Source organism: Eumetopias jubatus, unplaced genomic scaffold (genome assembly GCF_037043125.1).
Source record: "Eumetopias jubatus isolate StellerSeaLion01/CBP00866 unplaced genomic scaffold, mEumJub1_p1.0 scaffold_7, whole genome shotgun sequence".
In the NCBI taxonomy this organism is placed as follows: domain Eukaryota; kingdom Metazoa; phylum Chordata; class Mammalia; order Carnivora; family Otariidae; genus Eumetopias; species Eumetopias jubatus.
The window spans coordinates 99,660,704-99,684,521 of record NW_028274813.1 but is presented as its reverse complement, the minus strand read 5'-3'; the positions used below and the strand labels follow the sequence as shown (position 1 = coordinate 99,684,521).

Genomic DNA, 23,818 nt, shown 5'->3' with positions numbered 1-23,818 from the left:
CTTAACATGAAAATAGTTTTGACCTCGTGGGCTTCTTCAAGGAGTCTCGAGGATCCCCAGGCCACATTTTGAGAACCACCAGAGGGGCTAAGTGCTAATGAACAGGGGGTGCAGCTGGCTCTCTGAAAACATCATGTGAAAGGGCCATCTCTTCCCCAAGGCTTTGGGAAGCGAGACTAATGCCCATGGAGAGGGCAAAGGGTGAGGCCTTATAACCTGTTCTGCCAACAGGCGTGCAAACCATGCACACGTATTGTCCCAGCCCATCTGATCAAACGTGACTCACCACCATTACCAAGTCCAGCCCTATGAAGGTAGAAAGGGGATGAGAAGCAGTTTCTTTTTTAAAGAACATTCATTACAACGTGCACACACCATGTCCACTCACAGTCTAGTAGCTGGAACTTAGTCACGTGGCCTCAACTGCCGGGGAAGCTGGGAGTCTCTTGCTGGGGACAGCAAGTCTCAGCACAGAGAGCAGTTTATCCAGGGCACCAGCGAGAGATCTTCCTCCTCCTTCCAGGCAGAGAAGTCCACAAGAACAAGCGCGAGACAACACGGCTGTGTGCCCACGTAACTGACGACCTCCACTGGCGCACCATGGAGCAGGGCTTGTACAGAATCTGGACTCCCTGCAAACTCCGCAGCCCTCCCCGGCGTGCAGCTGCGCAGACGAGACTGGCCCTGCCTCTACTGGCCGCTTTTACAGTGCTTTCAGCGGCAGGTGGAGGCAGGGTCCGGGTTCAGGAGCACTATGTGCCCGGGATGCATCTTCCGGGGAGAACCTACTGCTTTCCCCGGTACCCTTCACTTTTACGGTCAAAGAGTGGGAGCCACTCTGCTACGTCGCTCGCTCCCTTTGCTGCCTCACTTTGGGTTTCTCCCAAGGCCTCGCTGGCCTTCACAGCTGCTCCTGAATTAGCTTATTTTACTCTTACCAGTTACTGGACACCTTTCCCTCCTACAGTACTGTACCTGCCCCTCCGACAGGCATGGCCTCGTCTAAAACCACTCGCAAGAAGGCTCAGTACAGTTCACTCCCTTGCCCAGGTCACATAGCTCGTAAGGAGAGGAACCATCATTTGACCCCTGATCTGACCCCCAAGGCCTGTGCTTTTCATCTCTGTCTTCAATCCAGCTAATATCAAGGAGTTTGATAGTCTAATTGTCAACCTTTCCACTTCCAATTATACTTTTCTCAAAGAACAAGAACCAAAAAAATAAAAATCAAGAACCAAAATAAAAAAAAGAAAAACTCACAAATAAGACTCCACAGCTTTAAATTTGCAAACTCATTTGACGGGGAAGGGCGGTATCTAACATATCTTTGAATGTCCAGAGTCCATCTCTTTCCAAGACCATCAACTTCCTTAAAATAACAGCCACTAACATTCGAGCACATCCAGACACGGCGCTAAGGGCTTGCCATACCTTTCTCAGTACTCCAACACTATGAGGGAGATGCTCGGACCCCCACTCTCCCCCACAGACATGGGCACGGAGATCCCACAGCCGCTAACGAGACCTCAACCCGTGCAATCCAGCTTCAGGATCTGTGCTCTTCAAATACTGTGGTTACATCATCTCATTTTCTAATTTCAGTGTTTTTACAATATTATGATTTCTACTTTTACAGCTTATTGCACATTTATAACACTAATTTAGTTTTGGGTGCCTGCTGTGGCACATAAGGAAGTATCTGAAAGGTCTTTTTTTTTTTATGAGATTCTGGAAGTATGAATTTCCTGAATCAGGCTATTTAATATTTAACTAAGCAAAATATATAACAAGGAAGCTATAAAACGTCTTCAGAATATTCCTACAAAAGCCATCCTTTCTTGATGAGAAGCTGGAGCTCAAGCATCCCCGGGCAATAACTTGGCTTTTCAGAGCCAGGAAAGATCCCTGCATGGTCTCACTTCATTGCTATTCACGTGTGACCCAAGTCAGTCTAAGGCTGCCATGGGAACAAGTCTCGTTCAAGCAGGGACACTCAGAAGCTTTACACCAGGACTTCAACATACACAGCTTCCAGGTTCCCTGTGCTTGAGCGCTTAGCACCTACAGACTTCTGTAGGCGGCCCTGACCTGCCTAGGGAGAGATGGGGAGCGAGCCCTAGCTGGAGCCAGCCAGGCTCTCCTCCCAGGCCAGTCACAAGCCACAGCTGCGTCCCAGAACCAGCACCCGCAGACCTCGCTGCCCCACACAAGGCAGCTTTACCACACTCTCGACTGGGGGAAGAAAGGAATTTACTGCAAAGCTTCTCAGAGCCTATAGGAATCTTAAAGTGAGTTGCAGTGTTTCCCAAATGTATTTGGCTCCTTTCTCGCCAAAAGCAATTAACATGTGTTGAACTAATAGTTTGGGAAGTTGTTGCTATAAGGCACTCATTTATTTTATGGTGGTGTTTTGTTTTGTTTTGTTAAGTTAGTGGTTGGAGACCGAGAATGCATTCCCCCTTAGAAAATAATGTTAAATGTGATCAACTGCCCGCCAAAAAATAATAATAAATAGTAACCTACGAGGTGGCTGAAATAGGAAAATGCATTCCAACCTTCAACTCTAACAAGGTGTTGCAGGCCCATTTTCGTTTTCCAGCGGTGGTCCTTTAGGACTGACATTCCTGGTCCCACCATGCCTTTGAGACACAGACACATTGTGAGGGTTGCTTCTGGTGGCCCTCACCCCAGTGGACCAGGCGTTCCTGTGTAGGAATGAGAAGATAGTTGAGTAGGTTCTAGAAAGAGAACTGTCATGGTTATCCTCCCATTTTCAATTTTCATAATGAGTCAATCTTTGTATATTCCAGAAGTTTAGGAATGGGTTAGCAATCACTGAAGGCAAGTTCTAGTTTGTTCCATTTGAGAAAATGGTAGGAAGGTCTCTCCCAAAGCCACAAAGGCAATAATTTACATGCTACTCATAACAGCTCAAAAAGAAATTAGTCAAACCAAACTTCTACTGACCTTGTTCAGTATAGATTGCATAAATAAAAAACACACAGGATACTTTAAGAAAAATTAATAGCTTTATTTTTCCTCAATATACATTTTAGAAAATAGGCCTAAGGAAAGGTTTCATGAAATAGACCAGAGGACTATATACAAAGTGAAGAGCTCTAGATCAGCGAGACCAAGTGCACGGTTGGAGCATTCTTCCCCGAGGGCCACAGCAGCCTAGGACCGTCCCATCAGAGGGGAGGCAAGCTCTTGGACGGCTTTTGAGTTCAGCTGAGGAATTGTGCTGATCTTCAGGAGTTTGCTGCTTGCATACTTATTCTTGATGGCCTGCAGAAGTCATCTGTGATTAAGCACACATCAGGACCCCCCCCCCCCTTCTACTTCACTCCTGGTCTAACTCACAAGTATTTAGGGGCCAGACCCACAATCTACAATTGGTGTGATGATGGTGATTCACTGAAGCCAGCAAGAGCCCTGAGGTCATAATGTGCGACACCTGACAATTTCCTTCCATGCCCAGCACCGGATAAAACCCAGCTGGTAGCACTGGTGAGGGGTAAGAAATGATGTCAAGGTCCAAGGAGTGGGCTCTCTCTCCTATGCTGCCAGAGGGGTGGGCTGTGGGAGCTGTGTTTATCAGACCTAAGTGCCACCAGGCCATAACAGGTCTGCCAGGACAGGCAGCAACAATGGCAATAAAAGCCAAGTGGCAACCAGTGCTTAGCAGACCCCAGACAATACCCTCAGGTGACGACAATACCCTCACACTTCCACAGTGCGCTAAATTACGCGGAAGCTACATGCAAGGAAGCAAAGCAGATTGTCAGGACACTTGGCACAAATGCCTTGCTCTTTGTCACCAGATCCTTGGTGATATTCGGTGTCACACAAGCACGGGATAGTGCCCCATCTGCTCTGCCTCCACCTCTCAGGTGGGCCACACGGAGACAGACACCAGGCCCCCAGGAAGCTTTCTGAATGGGCTTCTTGCCCCTCCTTCTTCACCAGGCCTGCATTCGGGGGCCTCTTGGCCATTGTCCCAGAAGATTCCGGACAGAGGCCCCGAGTCCCCAAGCCTTCCACAGGGCCATTTAAGGGGTTCCAGACGACACAGTGAGCACCTGCCCTGACTGCCTGCGTGCCCTCCCCAGGACGCCGGGACGAGCGTGGGTAGAGGCATGGAATGGCTGTCTGGCTGACTACACTGGGCCTGGACACAGTTAGCCTAGCTACCTTGTTTTAAAGAGAGTCTGCTTGTGGGGTATATTCGTATGCTCCATCCCCTGCTGTACGAGAAAAGGGTTTGTGCTACAACAGACTCTCACAAATGTCAGTATTACATTTCCATGAAAATGCAAACGCACACACATATGCATACCCTCACTCGCAAAACCCATATTCTAATGCTTTTCAGTGTAGGAAGGAGTACTTACGATGAATTTTGTTAAGTTTTCGTTAACTTTCACTACATTTTTGGCCATGTGCTGCATGACTTCCAATACTTCATTTTCTGTGTATCCAGTATAATACTGCTGCTTTAAGTTCTGGAACGCAATGCAAAGAGAAGGGGCAAGATAAAGCCTCCGCTTCTGTAGAAGAGCATATCTGACGCACGTTGACAGCACTTACCACTTACGTAAAAGCTATAAAACGATATTCTTACCTTCTGAAAATTCAACAACAGCCCTAAACACTATCGTGGTCCCAGCAAAGCAGCCAGTAAATGCAAGATGACTTTGGCTCTGAGCAAGACTAAATCAAGACGCTGTGCAGCTTCAGCTAAATCAAGTGTCAAAGGTCCCGTATTATTAATTTTTAAAGAAGGTTGCACAGGTATGGAAGGTACTCCAAGTAACAAAGCTTTCACACTAACCTCTCTCACCACACTGGAAGGGGATGGAAAGCGGGACAGAGTGAAAACAAAACCCAACAAAGGAAAGTCCCCTTCACAGGACTGGCAGAGACCGAGGACTGGCACATCTCACATGTACCCCCGACCCAGGCAAAGCCCTACTGGGCAGCGGCTGGTGGGGAGCTCGAGAGCCCAGACACCCATATTGTCAGTCAGGGAAAGAGGTTCAGAATTAAGAGATAGACTGGCCGCAGGCGGCAAGCTAATCTATGAAATCCAGGATCCTCTTGTTGGGCCCTGTGTAGTTAAGCACTGGAGAACAGAGAATAGAGAAGCCTCTACCCCCGACCTTCTGACCTAGCCTCCCAGAGAACAAAAATCAAGCAACAGGACAGCTGTTGATTGATAATAAGACCTATCATGTGTGAAGATATGTAACCTGACTTTATTTCAGTTCTGTGATAAAATTCTAAAGGCTAAAATACATCTGTCTCATATGCACAATATGATTGGGAAAATAAATCAGAATTTAATCTTAGTCCTAGAATAGTTTAAAGAAGAAAAGTATGAAGCAAGAGTAATCCTGAAATAACACACAACTACTGGCCTTTTGAAATCAATTCCCAGAAACCAGGGAGACCTGCAGTTAATAGGTTTAGAGCCCAAGGAAGGCAGGTCTAAGAGTAAAGTACTTTAGTTAAAATGAGCCCCTGGCATCAGGACCATGTATCATTCATGTATCAGCAGCCTTGTTGCCTCAAGCTTTTAATTTCAAAAAATTTCAAATCTACAGAAAAACTGAAATATTATAATGAACATCTGTATATCCTTTGTGTAAATTCATCTATTATTAACATTTTGCCACTTTCCCTCTCATGGTGTCTGCAACTAACTCAATTTCAAATGGTTCAGCAAAAATTCTATATGTATGTATTCACACACAATTTTTGAACCACTTGAAAATGAGTTGCAGACGCCATGACACATCACATCTAAATTTTCAAAAACATCCCTAAGAAGTATTTTCCCATCTAGCCGCAAACCATTATCACAGAAAACATATCAACATCTCCACACTATCATCTAGTACATAGTCTATATTCAAATGTCTCCCATTGTTCCAAAAATATCTTGTACAGATTTTTCTTTTAGATCCAGGTCCAATCAAGGTACCTGCCGTGTATCTGGTCTTTAATTTTTTTTAATTTAAAAACGACTCTTATTTTCTTGGCTTTAAATGACAACTTGTTTGAAGGATCCAGGCCAGTTACTTTTAGAACGTCCCACATTTTAAATCTGAGTGTTTCCTGATGATTGGATTCGTGTCAAACATTTTGGGCAAGAATTTCATATAGGCGGGTGCCTGGGTGGCTCAGTTGGTTAAGCGACTGCCTTCGGCTCAGGTCATGATCCTGGAGTCCCAGGATCGAGTCCCGCATCGGGCTCCCTGCTCAGCAGGGAGTCTGCTTCTCCCTCTGACCCTCTTCCCTCTCGTGCTCTCTATCTCTCATTCTCTCTCTCAAATAAATAAATAAAATCTTAAAAAAAAGAAAAAAAAAGAATTCCATATAGGCAATCATGTATACGTCCTACTGCACCAGAAGACACGTCAAGTCAGGTAGTACTGCCACTGGTGATGCCAAGGTTGACCACCGGGTTAAGGTGGTAACTGCCAGACCTCTCTAGCACAAAGGTACAGTTTTTCTTCAGAATTACTACAGATCTGTGGGGGTCATATTTTGAGACCATGTGAATCTTGTTCTCCAAAACAATTTCACCTAATGATATAAGCATCAGTAGATTCTCGCTTGAATCAGTTATTACATCAGGAGTTACAATTTGATTTCTAACTCTACCATTCTTTCTGCCTTAATTAGCTGGTATTTTACTGATTAAAAAAAAAAAAAAAGAGCCCCCCTTCCATTCTTTCGTGTCATCATAAATGCATGGATTTTTAAAAACTGCGTTACAATCTATTACTGTCATTATTCTTTTTTAAAGCTCAGATTTAGTCAGAACCCTTTCAAGCCAGTTCCTATGTCCTTTTGACATAGATCTTTGAGAATGTGCTCAGTATCTATTACAAATTGACCTAGGCTCACCTTATACTTCCTCTGCCAAGGCCCAGATCTCAGTTGTTTCTCAAAGGAGACCTAGTTCTTAGTGGGTAATGGCATTTAGTATCCAAGATGTAGGCACTGGGTGTGTTCATTGCTACAGGATTATCATTGTTTCCAGGCCCTCACGTTCTTAATTTACTGACATTTTGAAAACAGATTTAATGTTATAGGTGTTTTCCTTTTGTTTTTTTTTAAAGATTTTATTTATTTATTTGACAAAGAGAGACAGCGAGAGAGGGAACACAAGCAAGGGGAGTGGGAGAGGGAGAAGCAGGCTTCCTGCCGAGTGGGGAGCCCCATGCAGGGCTCGATCCCAGGACCCTGGGATCATGACCTGAGCCGAAGGCAGATGCTCAACGACTGAGCCACCCAGGTGCCCCTCCTTTTGTTTTTAATTGTTAACAATATATTATCTCTCTTTTTATAGTGAAAATTTTAGTTTTTGGTAACACGAATGTTTGTTTTATCCTATAATATTCATAAAAATAGTCTCGCAATTATAATAACAGAACACTACTAACAATAAAGCTCCTAAGTAAACTTGAAGTCTGTTACCTCTTTTGGTCCTTTGTTTTGTCTAGCTGCATACCAGTAAGGATGCACAGTCCAAATACTGCCTTCAAAAGTTATTTGAATTAATTCTTCCCTCTGTGTTGTTACCATTTTGATATATAGTGACATTGTTGTTTCTGCTTAATTCCATTTAGGGACTCTCCTATTGTTCAATATATGAACACTCATACTGTTCAAAAGCCAAAAAAGTTAACGTTATACTGTACACAGTTGATAAAAAGTTACAACCAGAAGTCCTGTTCCCATCCTCAGCCTTCTACCCTGCTCCCACCCAACCCCACAGGTATCATTTTCATTAGTTTCTGGTTTACGAAAGTTTTTTTTTTGTTTATGAAAGTAGTTTTTGAAAAATTAGAAAATACATAAGCACACATATACACACTCTCTTATTCTCCTTCTTTCTCATACAAGATGTCAAATGTATACACTTGTGTAGAGGAAGAGTTCTGCCATGGTGCCCTGACAATCTCGCACGTATCTACGCAGGGCCACCCAGGCAAAAGCCTAAACCACAGCTTATCTGTCTTGGCAAAATGCTTTGTGATCCTCCTGGCACACGAGAGGATAGGGGTGTGGGAGGAGTGCTCGCATTCCCTTCTGAATCTCCCCTGAGAGGCTATCATGAGACTTGTTTCTTAACACCTGGTTTGTGATGAGGCTTTTGTTCTGTTGCTCTTGGGGTACATCTACAGACTATAAAACTGCTTAGCGGCAGTCTAGAATTAGCTCGTCCACAAAAGGGTATTCCACGACTCACACTGCAGTCATCTGGTCCCTTTTGTTTTGGTTGTTGTCCTTTTTTGGTGTGTGAGATTGCTGGCAGCTTTGGCTACTTGTGTGAATGTAAAAGTGGCTCCTTTTACCTTTAGTGGCGAAATCGGTCAGGCCTTGGACTTGCTTTGTCTTAGATGCTTGATGACTTGCTTGTTTCACTTAAGCAAAGATCCCAGAAATCTTAGCATACCAGTTGCCGGCGGCCTGGCTCAGGCCTCACAACTCTAGAGCACACTTGGTGCCATGCTGTGTGGTTGCCTCATCTCTGCCTGAAGCATCCCAGTCTTCTTTTAGGTCTCTGGATTTTAACCATTGCCTCGAGGATAGTGTGGTGCAAATGCTAAGGCCTTTCATAACAAGGGGGCCGAAAATATAACCTAATTTCTTCTTAACCCAACACTTACCCATTTTCCTTGGCCCAGAACCTTCTGGGACAGGCAGGATGCAGCTGCTGCCACTTTTGAAGGGTGATAATGCACCATGTCATAGTCAATGAGAGTCAGCTCCATCAGATATTTGGCTAAAGTGTGCTGTTCCACATCGACCTACGAAAGAACAGCCAGGGACAAGAAGAAGCACGGCTACTATTACCCTCTTGCAAAATCCTGGGCAAAGGCCTAGGAGCTCAAAGCCACTTGACTCACCGGTCTGCCCAGCAACTACCCTGTTCCACAGTATGGTACAAACACAGAGCATGAGGTCTTTTCTCTTAAGAACTGATGAGATATTGGGGCGCCTGGGTGGCTCAGTCGTTAAGCGTCTGCCTTCGGCTCAGGTCATGATCCCAGGGTCCTGGGATTGAGCCCCGCATCGGGCTCCCTGCTCGGCGGGAAGCCTGCTTCTCCCTCTCCCACTCCCCCTGCTTGTGTTCCCTCTCTTGCTGTGTCTCTCTCTGTCAGATAAATAAAATTAAAAAAAAAAAAGAATTGATGAGATAAGCATTAGGACCTATCAAAAAGATGTGTCCTATAAATGCCCATATTTTCCTTTAATTGGATCGTTTCCAGGATAAGACAACAAACAGCAAAATCAAGTCTCGTATAGAACCGGAGGCACTTGGGCGCCTGGGTGGCTCAGCTGGTTAAGTGACTGCGTTCGGCTCAGGTCATGATCCTGGAGTCCCGGGATCGAGTCCCACATTGGGCTCCCTGCTCAGCGGGGAGTCTGCTTCTCCCTCTGACCCTCTTCCCTCTCGTGCTATCTCTCATTCTCCCTCTCAAATAAATAAATAAATAAAATCTTTAAAAAAGAAAACAAAGATCTAAAAAAAAAAAAAAAGAACCGGAGGCACTTACCTCCCCGGCTTTTGATGCCCGCCTTAAGAAATGTAGTGGCAAAGGTCGACCCAACTCAAATTTTAGTTCCTTCAAAATCAGTGTTTCCATCTCTCGGATTTGGGAACTGGTATAAGCATTGTCTGTGATGTAAACGAAGTCTTCAATATTTGGAGAAAACATCTCCTCATATTTGGAAGCCAAGAGCAGAGCTGTAATCCCAACCAGCTGAAGCTTCTTACGAGAAACCGGCTGAACCTAATTGAAGAACAATCTCAGTTCAGGATGTAAGTGTTTACCTTCAGCTCAGGTCATGATCCCAGGGTCCTGGGATCGAGCCCCGCATCGGGCTCCCTGCTCCGCGGGAAGCCTGCTTCTCCCTCTCCCACTCCCCCTGCTTGTATTCCCTCTCTCGCTGTGTCTCTGTCAAATAGATTTTTAAGAATCTTAATAAAAAAATAAAATAAAAGACTGCTTTCCTTGCTTCAACTCTCATTATTGAAAATCTACCTAAAATCTAACTGCTCTCCTACCCAGTGAGGAATGTATAATGCAAACCACTGAATCTATGCTTTCTTAGGATTCTGCATTATCTCAGGGTCATTATTATAATAATCACCATTATTACTGTACTGTTGAGGCAGAATTTGTACCTGAGGTGTATCATAAATGTTGACTGGAAATAAATAAATCCCAATCTGCAGGGCTCCTGGCTGGTGTATCACACACGAGTGCTTTCTGTCTGGCGTTTCTTCTAAGTGGTCAGCATTCTGTGTCACCAGGCGATAACTATTTCCATGACCACTCTGCCTCTCAGCTCAATCTCTTACATTCCTCTGCTTCAGACTTCCCATTCTCAGTACACTGCCCACACATACCCCCGACCCCTTTCTTAACAATTCTGCCTCCTCTCTTTTCTACACAGATTCACGCCACAGCTGGCTGGAAACTGCCAAGTTCTCTAGCCAGACTCCTCATTTTTCAGACAAGGAAACCATTACCAAACTACGAGCCACCGGGAAATCATGGAAGCAGGTCTGGAAAACCAGCACCCGCAGGCACCACAGGCTTCGGGCTGACTTTCAGACCTCCTGCTGGTATGTTTGCTTGGAGGAACAACTGGCCACACAATGCCAAGCCCCTGACCCCCCCCCCCCAGCACTTTTCGGCAGGCTGACCTAGCAGAAACGCCCAGCAGCAGTCAGCATCACCAGAGGTGGGATACACCTGGCTACTTCTCCCTCTAGCCGCTCAAGTTCCTTGATTTCTCACCAAGGGGCTTTTGATCTTTTCTTCAGGTATCACCCTTTGGTGTTGCAGAATGCCATTACAGTGAGCCCCTGAAGCCACGCTCACCTGTAAAAATCGGTCCATGATGGCGACGCACATGTACAGAGTCTCCTGAAGCAGCCTAAACTTGGAGTGGACTTGCACCAGCCAGTCCACCAGGATGGCACGCATGCGTCCGTTTATCTCTCTTCCATCTAAGAAGTGTGGACTTATGGATTGCAGAACCTGTTGGCAGAATTCAAAGTTTTAAAAGCTGACCTCATTTCCGTCCCAGCTGTATGGTAAATGCTGCATTGCTTGCACAACCAAAACACAAAGGCCCACTCACCTCAAGCTGCCGTAGATACTGGTAGATATCCTTAACGTAGTCGCTGCAGAGCTGAGGGTTCTCCCAGTCCTCATGATCAATGTCCTCGATTTTGCAGAGCAAGGCATCAGAGAAAGCTTGGCAGAGATTCTCTTCCTTCATGGAGATATCCTCCTGTGGGGGGGAAGGACCCTCCATGAACGAACTAACGTGCATGCATCACTACCTTGGCAGTAGCCTGAATTGTTAATCAGAGCCAAATAAGAGCAGAGTCAACTGGTTTAAAAGTATCATATGCATTTTTAAAATATGTGAAAGCCAAAACAAATTTCAGAGTAAGGTGAATAATTCAAGATGTAGTAGATGAAGTTTTTAGAGATGTACTCCTCTGTCTAAAATTCTCTAATTTCGGGACGCCTGGGTGGCTCAGTCGGTTAAGCGGCTGCCTTCGGCTCAGGTCATGATCCCGGGGTCCTGGGATCGAGCCCCGCATCGGGCTCCCTGCTCAGTGGAGAGCCTCCTTCTCCCTCTCCCTCTGCCTGCCTCTCTGCCTACTTGTGCTCTCTATCTCTCTGTCAAATAAATAAATAAAATCTTTAAAAAATAAAATAAAATTCTCTAATTTCACTCCAAGGGAAAGCCTGAGTCCTCACGATGGCCTGGGGGCTTGCATGATCAGGTTTTGCCCTCTTCCTCTGCTGACCCATCTATTTCTCTCCCCTTGGTTTGCCTCATGGCAGCCTCCCTCACTGCAAGCCGGCTCCCTCTTCCCACAATGCTCTTGCTCTTGTCCCTGCACCCCCATGGGCAATTCTCTCATCTTCAAGTTTTGTTTAAATGTTACCTTCCCAATTAGGTCTATCCTGACCCCTGTTTTAAATTACCATCTGTCCCCTATTCCCCCCTCTCCACACGCATCATTTCTCTTACTGTGTTTTTCCCCCATAGAACGTGTGACCTTGTAACATACTGTGGAGTTTACTTATATATGATGTATATTATTTTCTGTCTACCTCTGCGAGACTGTCAGCTCTGCAGAGCTTATGGAGCTAGCAGAGGTAGAAAATTATTTATAAATACATTTATAAATAAATAATACATTTATTTAAACTGATTTTGTCCCCTACATCATCTCAAATGTCTACATCATCCCTGACACATAGTAGGTGCTCAGTAAATATTTATTGAGTGAAAGAAACTTAAACATCTGGGTGCAGAAACTCTTAGAGCTGACAGTTCACCTCAGCTGTAGCCTCTTCTGTGGGTATACAGATTTCCCCTCATAAACTAATTTATTCTAAATTGAGAAACAGGCAACTAAAAAGCAGAGAAGCACATTCCGGCCTATGAATAAAATAGAAGGAAGCAAAGACCGAGCAAGTACACACCTAGTATTTTCTTATGCTGACTGGGTGACTATAAAAAAAAAAAAAAAAAAAAAATCACACAAATTAAAAATTTATAAAGTAAGTTAAAACAAGTGTTTAGTAATGAAGTGTAAATAACCCATTACTTTTTAAAAGAATAAGAGGTACTTCTCGAAGTAAAACCTAACAAGCCTGCTAGGCTATAAAGACCATGTATTAAAGAAATAAAATACAGAAAGAGAGAAGGCTGTATAATAAACAATTTTAATGGACATTAAAGCTCAGTGATGATAGTTTCCAGGCTTAAGGAAGGATGAAACAACAGCAGGAAAATATATATAGCAGTTCAAAACCCATCCTTCCCTCCTACATCAGTTCTCAAACTGAGCGAGGGCCAGCTAAGCAAGAGTCATGCAGGTATACGGGCCATCTATTCAAGGACTTCCGAACCTCAAGGGACTAGAATGAGTAAGAGCTACTTGGGGCACCAGGGAGAAACCTAGATAAGGTTACCAGAGAGGGTAAGACCTCAAGGAAAATGAGTGGGCAAAAGGTACGCAAGTACGAAGTCCCGGAGGAAGCCAAGAAACAAAGAAACAAAGTCTGGGAAGTGCACGTTGATTTGGGATGGCAGGAGCTAGTGCATGACGTGTGAGAAGATGGGCTGGAAAGGTGAGTGAGAACCCGGCTAAGGAGTTTACATTTTACCCGAAGGGAAGTGAATCCACTGAAGGAACTGATCAAGAGTGGCAAGAATCAGAGGCGCCTGGCTGGCTCAGTTGGTAGAGCGAGCAACTCTTGATCTCGGGGTTGTGGTTTTGAGCCCCATGTGGGGTGTAGAGATTACTTAAAAATAGAATCTTTTTAAAAAAAAGAGTGACTAGAATCAGATGTGCATTTTAATGAGCACATACAGCTAGGTTAAGTTCAAGGATAAGCATCATCAGTGTCCCCGGGAAATGCAGTCAGTACTGGGAAGCCTGGTTTAAGGAGGCAGAGGTTACGGTCATGCGCTATGTGTGCTGCCTCAGCAGCTTGAAATGTTTACCCGTGTCTATTCAGAGGTACCCCTGAGGTTAGCCACATCCCAAAGCTACCAGGAGGAGACATGGATCATTGCTCTGGCCCTTAATTTTAGAATTTCTTAAAAGCATTCTTCTTGGGCTCCAACATAATTTATTATAAAATCCTTCCTAAGATCCCACTGTCTGTGCAGGTAGTAGCCTAAGCCCTTTGGGCCAATCGTGTAATCCTCTGTCCAGTGTCTGTTGCATGCAAAGCTAAAAGTTTTCTCAGCTAGGGGGCGCCTGGGTGGCTCAGTTGGTTAAGCGACTGCCTTCGGCTCAAGTCATGATCCTGGAGTCCCGGGATCGAGTCCCACCCACATCGGGCTCCCTGCTCAGCAGGGAGTCTGCTTCTCCCTCTGACCCTCTTCCCTCTCATTCTCTCTCTCTCAAATAAATAAATAAAATCTTTAAAAAAAAAAAAAGTTTTCTCAGCTAGTTAACCATCACAAACTTGTGGATGACAAAAGTGGTCTGAGAATAAAAACCTTCCAATTAGATTAATGAATGAGTTCTGTCAGTTGTCAGAGACAAGTGAAAAGTCATATCAGAAACAATAAATGTGAGGTTTTGCTGCGCTTCAGAAGCTCCAGTTTGGTAAGGAGCAGGGCGGAGTCTGAGCTGAGTTTGGTGAGAGAATGTACGACTATTAATATACAAACATGTAGGTGTCTGTGCAAGTTTTTGGTAACCAGAGTTCCTTTATTTACCAGATTTATAATAAACAATGTCAATTAAGTGCAACAAGAAAGGACTCCCAGAAAAACTGTTGTTTCCAATTAGTTCATGATTTGTAGGAGTTAAGTGTGTACTTGTGCAAACATAGGCACACACAATTATAGAAAGGCAAAATCATTTACTGGAATAGCTTTAGGGAATACAGTGAAATGGAATTTAGAGGGTAAGGAGAGTAGTAAAAATAAACTGACTTTCTATTCTATGTACTTGATATATTTCTGTAGTATTTTGCTTTGTTATGACTAGGTTTCTTGTGTGATTAAAAATAAAAGGCATTCTTTTTAAAAAGAAACGTGAAAAGTTGTGCTTACTTCCCCTTTATACATAGTTTTTGTATTAGGGATAGTTAACTATAAAACATTCTCATGGTTGAATGACTACTGTAGAGGCATTTTTAGGCAACAGGCTTGAGCAGTGGAACTTGGGGCCCACAGCGACCACCGAGCTGAATGCCAACAGGCTCATTAAGCAAACCACCTGGAAAGAGCCATAGGCACAGGTTCCGAAGATTACCAGAAACGGGAAAATTCCATACATTCCCACCCTCCCTCGTCCCACCCTGTACCTGTGGCCCCTCACCACCCCCTTCTGGCAGACAGTCTCTCCGTTGCTGTCCTGCCCACAGCTCCCTGGTCAGTAAACGTCGCTCTCTTTTGTTCTGCCGTGGGTAAATCCTTTCACCACACACGCCGCTGGCCCCCACCCAATTGGCACCCCACATTTGGTGGCCCCCCCATCTGAAAAGAGCGTCCCACAACTATCACTGAATTTAGTGTTTAGATCAAATCTGTAAATCTAAAACTTCATCTGAATTACTAGCTCTGACTGCCAGCACCTCTCCAAAGTGTGCAACTATCTCTGCCACAGCCTATTAGAACGCGTGCTCGGGCATTTCTCCATTTGGCTGGGGGGCTCCTTGAGGACAGAGTCTGTGGCTCATTCACCTGATTTCTCCAGTGCCCAGCAAACCAGGGGGGTTGGAAAAAACTTTCTCCTTCCTTTCGCAAACAACTCAGTGTTTGCCAAAGCCTCATTGGTCAGCACAAAAATAAATAAAATAACAACAAAAACACTGTTTCCTCTAAAAATTGCAGGATAATCCGCTTCTGTAAACACCTGTGAATGGCTGAAACCCTTTCAAGTTCTCAGCCAGAGCCCTTTGTGATTCAGCTGCAAACTCTGGTTTTGCAGAGTATAGTAAATGGATTTGGCTGGGAACATCTGCTTTCATGAGCACATGGCTTATAAATTTTCCAGGGCTCACTGTTGCTAGAACCCTGTGCTCAACTGGCATTGCCACATCCCCAGGGACCAGCTATAAAGGAGCAGCAATGACTGCAGATAGAGCAGATGACAAAGTAAAAGCCAGATGGCTGACCAGAGCCAGGCAAGCAGAGGGGCTCATCTGCCAGGAGGAGGAGCTCCCCCTAAACTGGGGACTTAATGATCTCTTCTGTACTACGTTTCTCAGAGAAAAGTGTATTTGAATTGGAAGTAATTATTGTTCATTAATCCCTGATGTCTTCTAAAACTAGCCGCACATCTCAGCCACGGAAGTGATACTTATATGAATGGAGCTACAGGTCCATCATTCTTTATCTGAAACACAGTGGCCTCAAATTTGTCAGGAAGCTAAAGGCAAAAGGAGTCACCAAGGAAAGGTGGAGTAATTCAGAAAGAGTGGAGATGCAGAAGTCACAGGAGGAAATTTCTCCTTTGTTTTGTTCATAACATTTTTTGTTGTTTTAATTTGCCTTTTTCCCTTCTTCTCTGATTGGAAATGTAATATGTACCTAAGGTGAAAAAAATCTGAAATTTTTTTTTTTTTTAAAGATTTTGTTTATTTGACATAGACAGCGAGAGAGGGAACACAAGCAGGGGGAGAGGGAGAGGGAGAAGCAGGCCTCCCACAGAGCAGGGAGCCCGATGCGGAGCTCGATCCCAGGACCCCGGGATCATGACCTGAGCCGAAGGCAGACACCTAAAGACTGAGCCACCCAGGCGCCCCAAAATCTGAAAATTTTAAGAAGGAAAATGAATCTTAAGCCCAACATAATACTCAAAAATAACTACCATCAAATTTTGCATATAAATTTTAGGGGCACCTGGGTGGCTCAGTCGGTTAAGCATCCAACTCTTGATTTCAGCTCAGGTCATGATCTCAGGGTCGTGAGATCGAGCTCCGTGATGGACATGGAACCTGCTTAAGATTCTCTCTCCCTCTGCCCCTCTCCCCCTCAAAAAAAAAAAAAAAAAGAGCACACTTTGCACACATTTAAAAGCAAATCTGGGGCACCTGGGTGGTTCGGTCAGTTAGGCATCCGACTCTTGATTTGGGCTCAGGTTGTGATCTCAGGGTCGTGAGATCAAACTCTGCACTGGATACAGAGCCTGCGTAAGATTCTCTCTCCCTCTCCGTCCACCCCTCCCACCCTGTCCCAGGCCTCCCCACCCCCCCACATGCATGCACTCTCTATCTCTGAAAAATAAATAATTTTTTAAAAAAAGGAAATCTGGGGTTGTACTGCATTCTATTGTGTTATAATCTGATTTTTCTACTAATGTAACATACATTTTGACATTTAAATATTCTACCAAAACATGCTATCAATGGTCCATGTATTTTCATTAAATGGATTGAAGTTGCTCCAGTAATTCCACTACTGGGTATCTACCCAAAGAAGACAAAAACACTAATTTGAGAAGATATATACTCCCCTATGTTCACTGCAACATTATTTACACTAGCCAAGATATGGAAGCAACCCAAGCATCCATCCACAGATGAATATAAAGAAGATACAGTATATATACAATGGAATATTACTCGGCCCCTAAAAAAGAATGCAATCTTGCCATTTGCAACAGCATGATTTATCTAGAGGGTTTAATGTTAAGTGAGACAAATACCATATGATTTCACTCATATGCGGATTTTAAGAAACAAAACAAACGAACAAAGGAAAAAAGAAAAGACAGGGGCACCTGCCTGGCTCAGTCAGTCAGAAAAGCATGTGACTCTTGATTTCAGGGTTGTGAGTTTGAGCCCCATGTTGGGTGTAGAGATTTCATACATAAACAAACTTAAAAAAAAAAGGAAAGAAAAGGAAAAAAGAGACAAACCAAACCAAACCAAACCGCCTCTTAAATATAGAGAAAAAACTGGTGGTTGCCATAGGGGAGTTGGGTAGAGGGAATGGGTGAACTAGGTGAGCACTGAGTCATGTATAGGATTGTTGAATCACTATATTGTACACCTGAAACTAATGTAATACTCTATGTTAATTATACTTGAACTTAAACAGATAGATTTAACCAAACTTCTAATATTTCTCTATTACCTAAGAGATATTCATTACAGCACTATTTAAAAATCCTTGGTGTGCCTCTAATAATTTTCTTAGGATAAAAACAGATTTACTGGGTATGGAGAATAACCTTTTGAAAGACACTGCCAAATCGCCTTCCATACATGTGGGAGGAACCACATTCAAACTGTCATCCCTATCAAATGCTGCATAATGGTTAAGAGGTCAAAGATGAAAAGCTGCTTTGGTTTGGCATTTAGGCACTAGAAACCTCCAAGGAAAGGCCTATAAAAGCAAGGTCGATCTTCAGGATTTGTTCTGAGCTTTTGTTCTTGATTTGATGCTCTCTGTCCTGCCTTAGGAAAAGCAACATGCTTGCAACCATCACCTGCAAGCAGAAGGCTCCCATGTCTGCCCCTCTCCTTCAGATGCTGCTGGCATATTTCTGAGTGCTTTTCCCCGTGGAGGTTTCTCTGTTACCTCAACAAATCTAAAGCCAAATGAGGTGCCTTCCCCAGAACTACCTCCCTTCCCTGACTTTCCCATTTCTTTAGTAATTTATTGCATAAATCGTTTCTTAAATACTCAAGTGCTTGCTTAAGGCTCTGCAAACAACACAGCCAAAGAATTCCTTCTAAATACAGGACAATGTCCCTGGGACCAGTTGGTACACCCCAAACACATTCCATGTGGTTTCTTAGCACCCTATAGATAGTGGTATGTGAGTGAGTGCTTAGGGGAGATCCAGGCTAGTTCAAGACCCTCGTCAGCTCTTGCATGACAATTGCAATGCCTCCTCATTTATGTCCCTCCCAAGGCCAGCCTACATCAATTCCCACCTCCTCAAAACTTCCACAGGTTTCTCACTGCATAATGGGATAAAATCCAAATTCCAAGGCCTTCAAATCCAACTGCAACCTTCTCCCCAACTTTATGTTTTGCTTATTCCCACAAACCTTCTGACCCAGCTTAGATGTGCTGACTCCTTAGCCCAAGGACATTATAGGTCTCTTTCTGCTTTGGTGCCTAGATTCCTGCTGTGCTTTGTTCCCCCAAAAAAGTGTTCTTTCCTATCAGCATCTCTCCATCCTTAAAATTCCCACTGATTCCATGAAGTTTCCCCTGACCACTTCATCCCTTAGTGTTCTCTCCCTCCTGTCGAAACACTTTCTGAAGGATGGTGCTTCCATCTACCCCAGACATTTGAAGCTCAATCATCCATTGTTCAGGGGCATCTGGCATCAGTCCCTGGGACTACTAATTTAATTTCAGGTGCATGTGTCCCTTCTGGATAAGTCTCCTCAAGGCAAGATATCTCTTTAACAGCCTTAACACTACTGGCTGGGCATAGTAAGTGCTCAATATATATACTTCTTGAATATATCCAACGTATTATTTTGGAAAATTTTTAAACAAGTTATAGACATGTTATTAATGTATATTAGAGAGAGAAAGAGAGAGAGAGAGAGAGAGAGCACACAAGTGCGGGCGCTGGAAAGAGCAAAGCAGTTATTGTATTCTCAGCACCTACCACAGTGCCTGTCCTACAGTAATTACAGGCCAATGGGTCCATTAGCATTCTAACTCCAACTGAGTTAAGCAGTCACAGAGACCACAATTTATCAACACAGAATTTTGGCATTACCTTGTTCCTACATGATGAGTACGAGTCTCAGAACTGTGAGATTTCACAGCCTTCATGGGCAAGCTCATTCTTATAATGGATTATAAAACCGACCAAATTTCACTTTGAGATCACTAAATTTATTTGACTATCAACGTAATTAACTTTGTTATTCAAGGTCAAAACATTGTAGTAAGTACCATCACTAAAAGGATGTATATGTTCAATTTGTACACAAATTCAAAGTACAGCTCTAGTTACGAATGTTCTTCAAAAGTTGCAGTGATTGGGGCGCCTGAGTGGCTCAGCCGGTTAAGTGTCTTCCTTCAGCTCAGGTCATGATCCCAGGGTCCTGGGATCGAGTCCCGCATCGGGCTCCCTGCTCAGCAGGGAGTCTGCTTCTCCTTCTCTCTCTCCTTCTGCCCCTCTCCCTATTCATTGTTCTCTCTCTCTCTCAAATAAACAAATAAAATCTTAAAAAAAAAAAAAGTTGCAGTGATGATAAAGGCACCCTTTCAGTCTAGCCAAAAACCAGCTACTCCGCACGTTTGTAAAGAGAGACCATCCTACCTTTGGAGCCAACATTTCCATCTGTACTGGTTTCACAGAAGCAGTAGGTTTCAGTTGTTTGTTGACATTTGTTTTGGTGGGTTGAACAGGTATTTTGGTGTTCTGAGCTTTCTACAAGGAAAAAGAAACATAAATAGGGCAAGATAGTGTTGCTTCTCAGAGTTATACACAATCAGCCTAGTGTGCACATGGACAGTCCTCATGGCTGTTACCTTAGCTACTTGTGTAGCTCTGGTTGTAACTCTATTTCCAATTTCTTCTAAAACTGCCCGTCTGATTGTCACATGACTCTTAGCTTTAGAATTAACTCCAGTGTCAGCATTCTCCAAATCAGTGGACACCTTAAAAAAAAAAAAAAAAAAGAGAGAGAGTTAATGATGAATTGAGACAACTTATAATACTTTGCTAATGTCAGATATCCAAACACAGAATTTGGAAAAGGTAAATATGCAGAGATCTATTTGTGAGAGGGAAAAGATACATTTTTTTAGGAAGACTAAAAATGCTATTTGTGATTGATCACGTCACTTGAAATTAGGCAAATCACTTATCCACCATTTCTGTAAAATAATCCCAGTAAGAGGTTTCAAGATAAGTGATTATTTCTTATATAGCACCCAATTGTTAAAGATCCCTGTATACTAAATTAATCTATTTAAAAATCTTTCTTTAGAGTAGCTTGGTTAAGAGTCCTACTCTTGATTTCAGCTCAGGTCATGCTCTCAGGGTTGTGAGATCCAGCCCCCCACCTCGGGCTCTGCACTGGGCATGAAGCCTGCTTAAGATTCTCTCTCTCTCTCTCCCTCTGCTCCTCCCCAACCACATGTGCAAGCTCTCGCTATAATAAAAACTTTAGGAAGATTAATAACAAGTACAATTAAAACATTTAAAAAGCCATAATAGGTCCAGATGTTTAAAACCTAAACTAGCTTTGATTCTCACGCCATTCTACAAATAAGAAGTGCTCCTATAGACATGATCTTCAGAGATACTACCTTTTAAAATGAGGTTGCCATAGCACGGACTCTTTTATGTTAAAGATACTTAGAAAGGAAATTGTTTTCACAGGTAAAATAGTTTTACTCTCAAATTCAGAGAAAGTTGAAATGGTATGGAATAAAAAATCATTAGTTGACCTTAACCTACTTTTGACAGAATGTGCTTAGAAACAAAACTTGCTAGAAAAAGCAATTCATACAAAAAAGCTTATTTTATTGTAGAGGTGATAAACATTTCGTGAGAAAAAAAAAAAAGAATGTACGATCCCTGAGAATTGTGAGTCCTAATCTTAAAAAATCTCCCAAGAGGGGGTTTGAATGGATCTACAAGGATAGACAGAGGGGGCAGGGGAAAACTCAAGCCTTCCCCGAATAGACAGAATTTGACAATGAAAGAACTTTATGGGACAGATTAGACAAAAATTTCTTGTCAGTTCAACTTAGATCCACAAAAGGATAGGAATTAAATACCGAATGTATTCAACTTATTAGGATTCTCAAAAGCACACTGTTCAAATCTTTCCAGCAGTAATTGCCAATTTTAAAAAGTGTTTGAAATTTTAATGCTTATGGGTCAAAGCCTGGTTATCTAAGTTTAAATCCATCTGGAGGGGAAAACTGGCAGCTTTTAACTAGGCTTATAGTCAGGAGGATGGAACTCAGGTGTGTCAGGGCCCTCCATTTTCCAGCAAAGGAAAAGTAGACCCAGATACAATTCAAGACCACAGAAAAAAAACATTCAAAACACCATTAACACTCCCATTTTTGCAAAGATGAAACAAATGAATCTGGACCCTTTCCTCTGTTTGCATATGTCCCAAATTATATGCAAAATCTTTATTAAACTTGATTAAAGAAATTAATTTTTTAAAGTGATAAACGCATAGGTTAGTGAACTTAACCTGGAAGACTTGGAGCGCAGAAATAAATAGGAAACTTCACACAAAATGAAATGTGAAAAATCCGAAAAACAGCCATGACTGTTGCCTAATCAAACATTGAAGACAGCCGACCACCTAGTTTCTTCCAGTCCTTCTCCCCATCCCCCATCCCCCATCCCTTAGCTGGCAAGGAGTTTGAGAACAGAGGACGGAAATTACAACCACCTCTATTTAGATAGCACTCCAACAAAGAGCACTCGGGGATCGCTCACTGAGCACCAAGTCCAGTGCTGGAGAGGCTCACTTGACAGGTGCCACCTTCGAGGCGCTTTCCCACACTCTCCTCACCCTTACACTTCCCTCACCCCTGGACTGGCCAGGGCGGAAACCGGGAACCCAGAGCGGATCCGAGGAGGGGAGAGGTTGGCAAAGAGGACAGGCGGCAGGCTGGGGCGCAGGGGAAGCGGGCAGGAGGGGAGAGCGGCACCCGTTGGGACGAAGAAGCCCTGCGCAGGAGAGACAGGGAGGCTAGAGGCGGGTGACCCGGCTGCGCGGCCGAAGAGCCTGGCGGGTGTGGGGGGTCGGCCGGGCCCACTCACCGTCGGGCGTCGGAGCAGCGCCATGTGGGAAGGGGCAGGCAAGAATGCCAGCCCGGCCCAGGAAGGGACGCGGACCGGAGAGGGAGGACACAAACTTCCGCGGCGCCGTTAGCTCCGCACTCCGGCCCGCACCGCTTAAAGACCTTCGCAATGTCGCCTTGTTACAGGATTCAAATACCGCGCCGCTCGCGCCCCCATTGGGCGGCCTTACGTACGGCGCGCTCTTCCTATTGGCTAGGCGGGAGGCATTCCCGCAGGCGGATTGGCTGAATTTTCAAGACCCGTTTGGTTGTCATGACAACTGGATTTTTTTTCCGCCTACTGTCTTTTTTTTTTCCCCTTTATTTTTAAATCTCGGCCTCTAAGATCAACAAAAATGAAATGTCTCACTGAGGACTCAGACGTAGGATGCCTTCTTTGAATTTTGAGTAGGTCTCACCTAAGAATGTCTCTCTACGTTTGTACTAGCTGGGCGGAAGTTCGTTCTAGGAAACACCTTGGAACTGCCATTTCTGACCTTTATTCCTCTTCCGGAAACTTCGAGTTGGCGTCTACGTTGGGTTGGCCTGAGTGGGGGAGTAGACGCCTCTGGGCGGTTCAGGGTCAGCACTGTTAGGTGGTTGAGACTCAAACGTGTGCTAAAGGAGCGGGACTTGTGGCATTTGCTCAAAAGCTAAGACTCCCAGGAAGAGGAAAATAAAAAGGTAAATGTGATTTGTGTGGTTCGTGATTCATGTAAGCTCTCCATTGTTATGACCGGCACCTAGCGCATTTTTCGGTATGTATTATTGTCGGTATTCAATAAATATTTGTCGAATAAATCACCCTATGACGTGTAGAAGATTTTAAAATGAGAAAGAGGGTGTGATCCAGCCTTGGGCAGAAGGGTGGGAGACCGGAAAAGAGGCAAGGAAAAAGGGAGAGGAAAGGTCCAACGCCCACAGTAGAGGTAGTGGAATGACAACTGATAGCAGCCTCCGTCCAAGAAGTTGAGCAACGTTTCTGTTCTACCACTTTTTACCACTGTTACTGGGGTACTAATGAGGCTTGAATGAAGTTAAGTAATCTGAATTAAATTCTGCCCTTGCCCTTGCATCTGACGTTTCTAAACCTGTTTCCTCTTTTGTAAAACCCAAATAATTGCAGCTACTATGTGGCATGGAAAGATCTTAGTGTATCCATTGACTGATTACTGAAAATTAGGTATCCAGTGAAAAAGCCTGAGGAAGGAAAAATAGACGTTTAGTGCACCGAAGTTGTGAGTAAAATTATATTTTTACTTGTCATAATATTGTGATATCAAAAGCTAGAACTATGAAAGTAACAATCCTCACGCATTCATAGGGCTTTGTAAACAGGAATGTTGTGGATGGCAAAGTGCTTTTATTAACTGACTTGACATTGTCGACATTGAATAATTTAATCCATATTAGACAGATTGTACTTTCATTAAAAATGGAAATAATATTTTTGTATCCTTCACTGCAACTAACCTGGAACTTTACAAATAAACTTTTT

At 43.8% G+C, this 23,818-nt stretch overlaps 1 protein-coding gene and 1 long non-coding RNA gene across 7 annotated transcripts in view; one reads left to right on the top strand and one right to left on the bottom strand.

The window, feature by feature from the left end:
* Positions 1-2,432: 2,432 nt before the first annotated feature.
* On the bottom strand, positions 2,433-22,462 carry CCNB2 (cyclin B2). Of its 2 annotated transcripts, none has more exons than XM_088024818.1 (9): positions 22,301-22,462; positions 20,035-20,163; positions 19,823-19,933; positions 11,173-11,325; positions 10,911-11,069; positions 9,576-9,812; positions 8,685-8,825; positions 4,395-4,505; positions 2,433-2,705 (listed from the first exon to the last, which is right to left on the bottom strand). In XM_088024818.1, the coding sequence occupies exons 1-9, from the start codon at positions 22,322-22,324 to the stop codon at positions 2,610-2,612; spliced, it is 1,161 nt and encodes a 386-aa protein (XP_087880944.1). In that variant the 5' UTR covers positions 22,325-22,462; the 3' UTR covers positions 2,433-2,609. The 2 variants fall into 2 exon arrangements, with proteins under 2 accessions (XP_087880944.1, XP_027956028.1); XM_028100227.2 differs by lacking the exon at positions 2,433-2,705 and adding an exon at positions 3,011-3,288.
* Positions 22,463-22,702: 240 nt separating this feature from the next.
* The window catches only part of LOC114206318 (uncharacterized), a 28,504-nt gene continuing 27,388 nt past the window's right edge, over positions 22,703-23,818 (top strand). For 3 of the 5 annotated variants that reach the window (XR_015768555.1, XR_015768554.1, XR_015768553.1), the window contains exon 1: positions 22,703-23,558. This is a non-coding gene — a long non-coding RNA (uncharacterized LOC114206318). The remainder of the gene's footprint in view (positions 23,559-23,818) is intronic. The other 2 variants (XR_015768556.1, XR_015768557.1) reach the window with 2 other exon arrangements.

Bases quoted from the DNA above. Each gene is read 5' to 3' on its own strand.
- CCNB2 (XM_028100227.2), bottom strand. From the start codon at position 22,324: ATGGCGCTGCTCCGACGCCCGACG. The intron at 11,326-19,822 runs GTAGGATGGTCT...TCCCCCCCACAG, and splicing joins TGGAAATGTTGGCTCCAAAG to GAGGATATCTCCATGAAGGA. The intron at 3,289-4,394 runs GTAAGTACTCCT...TGACTTCTGCAG, and splicing joins AAAACTTAACAAAATTCATC to GCCATCAAGAATAAGTATGC.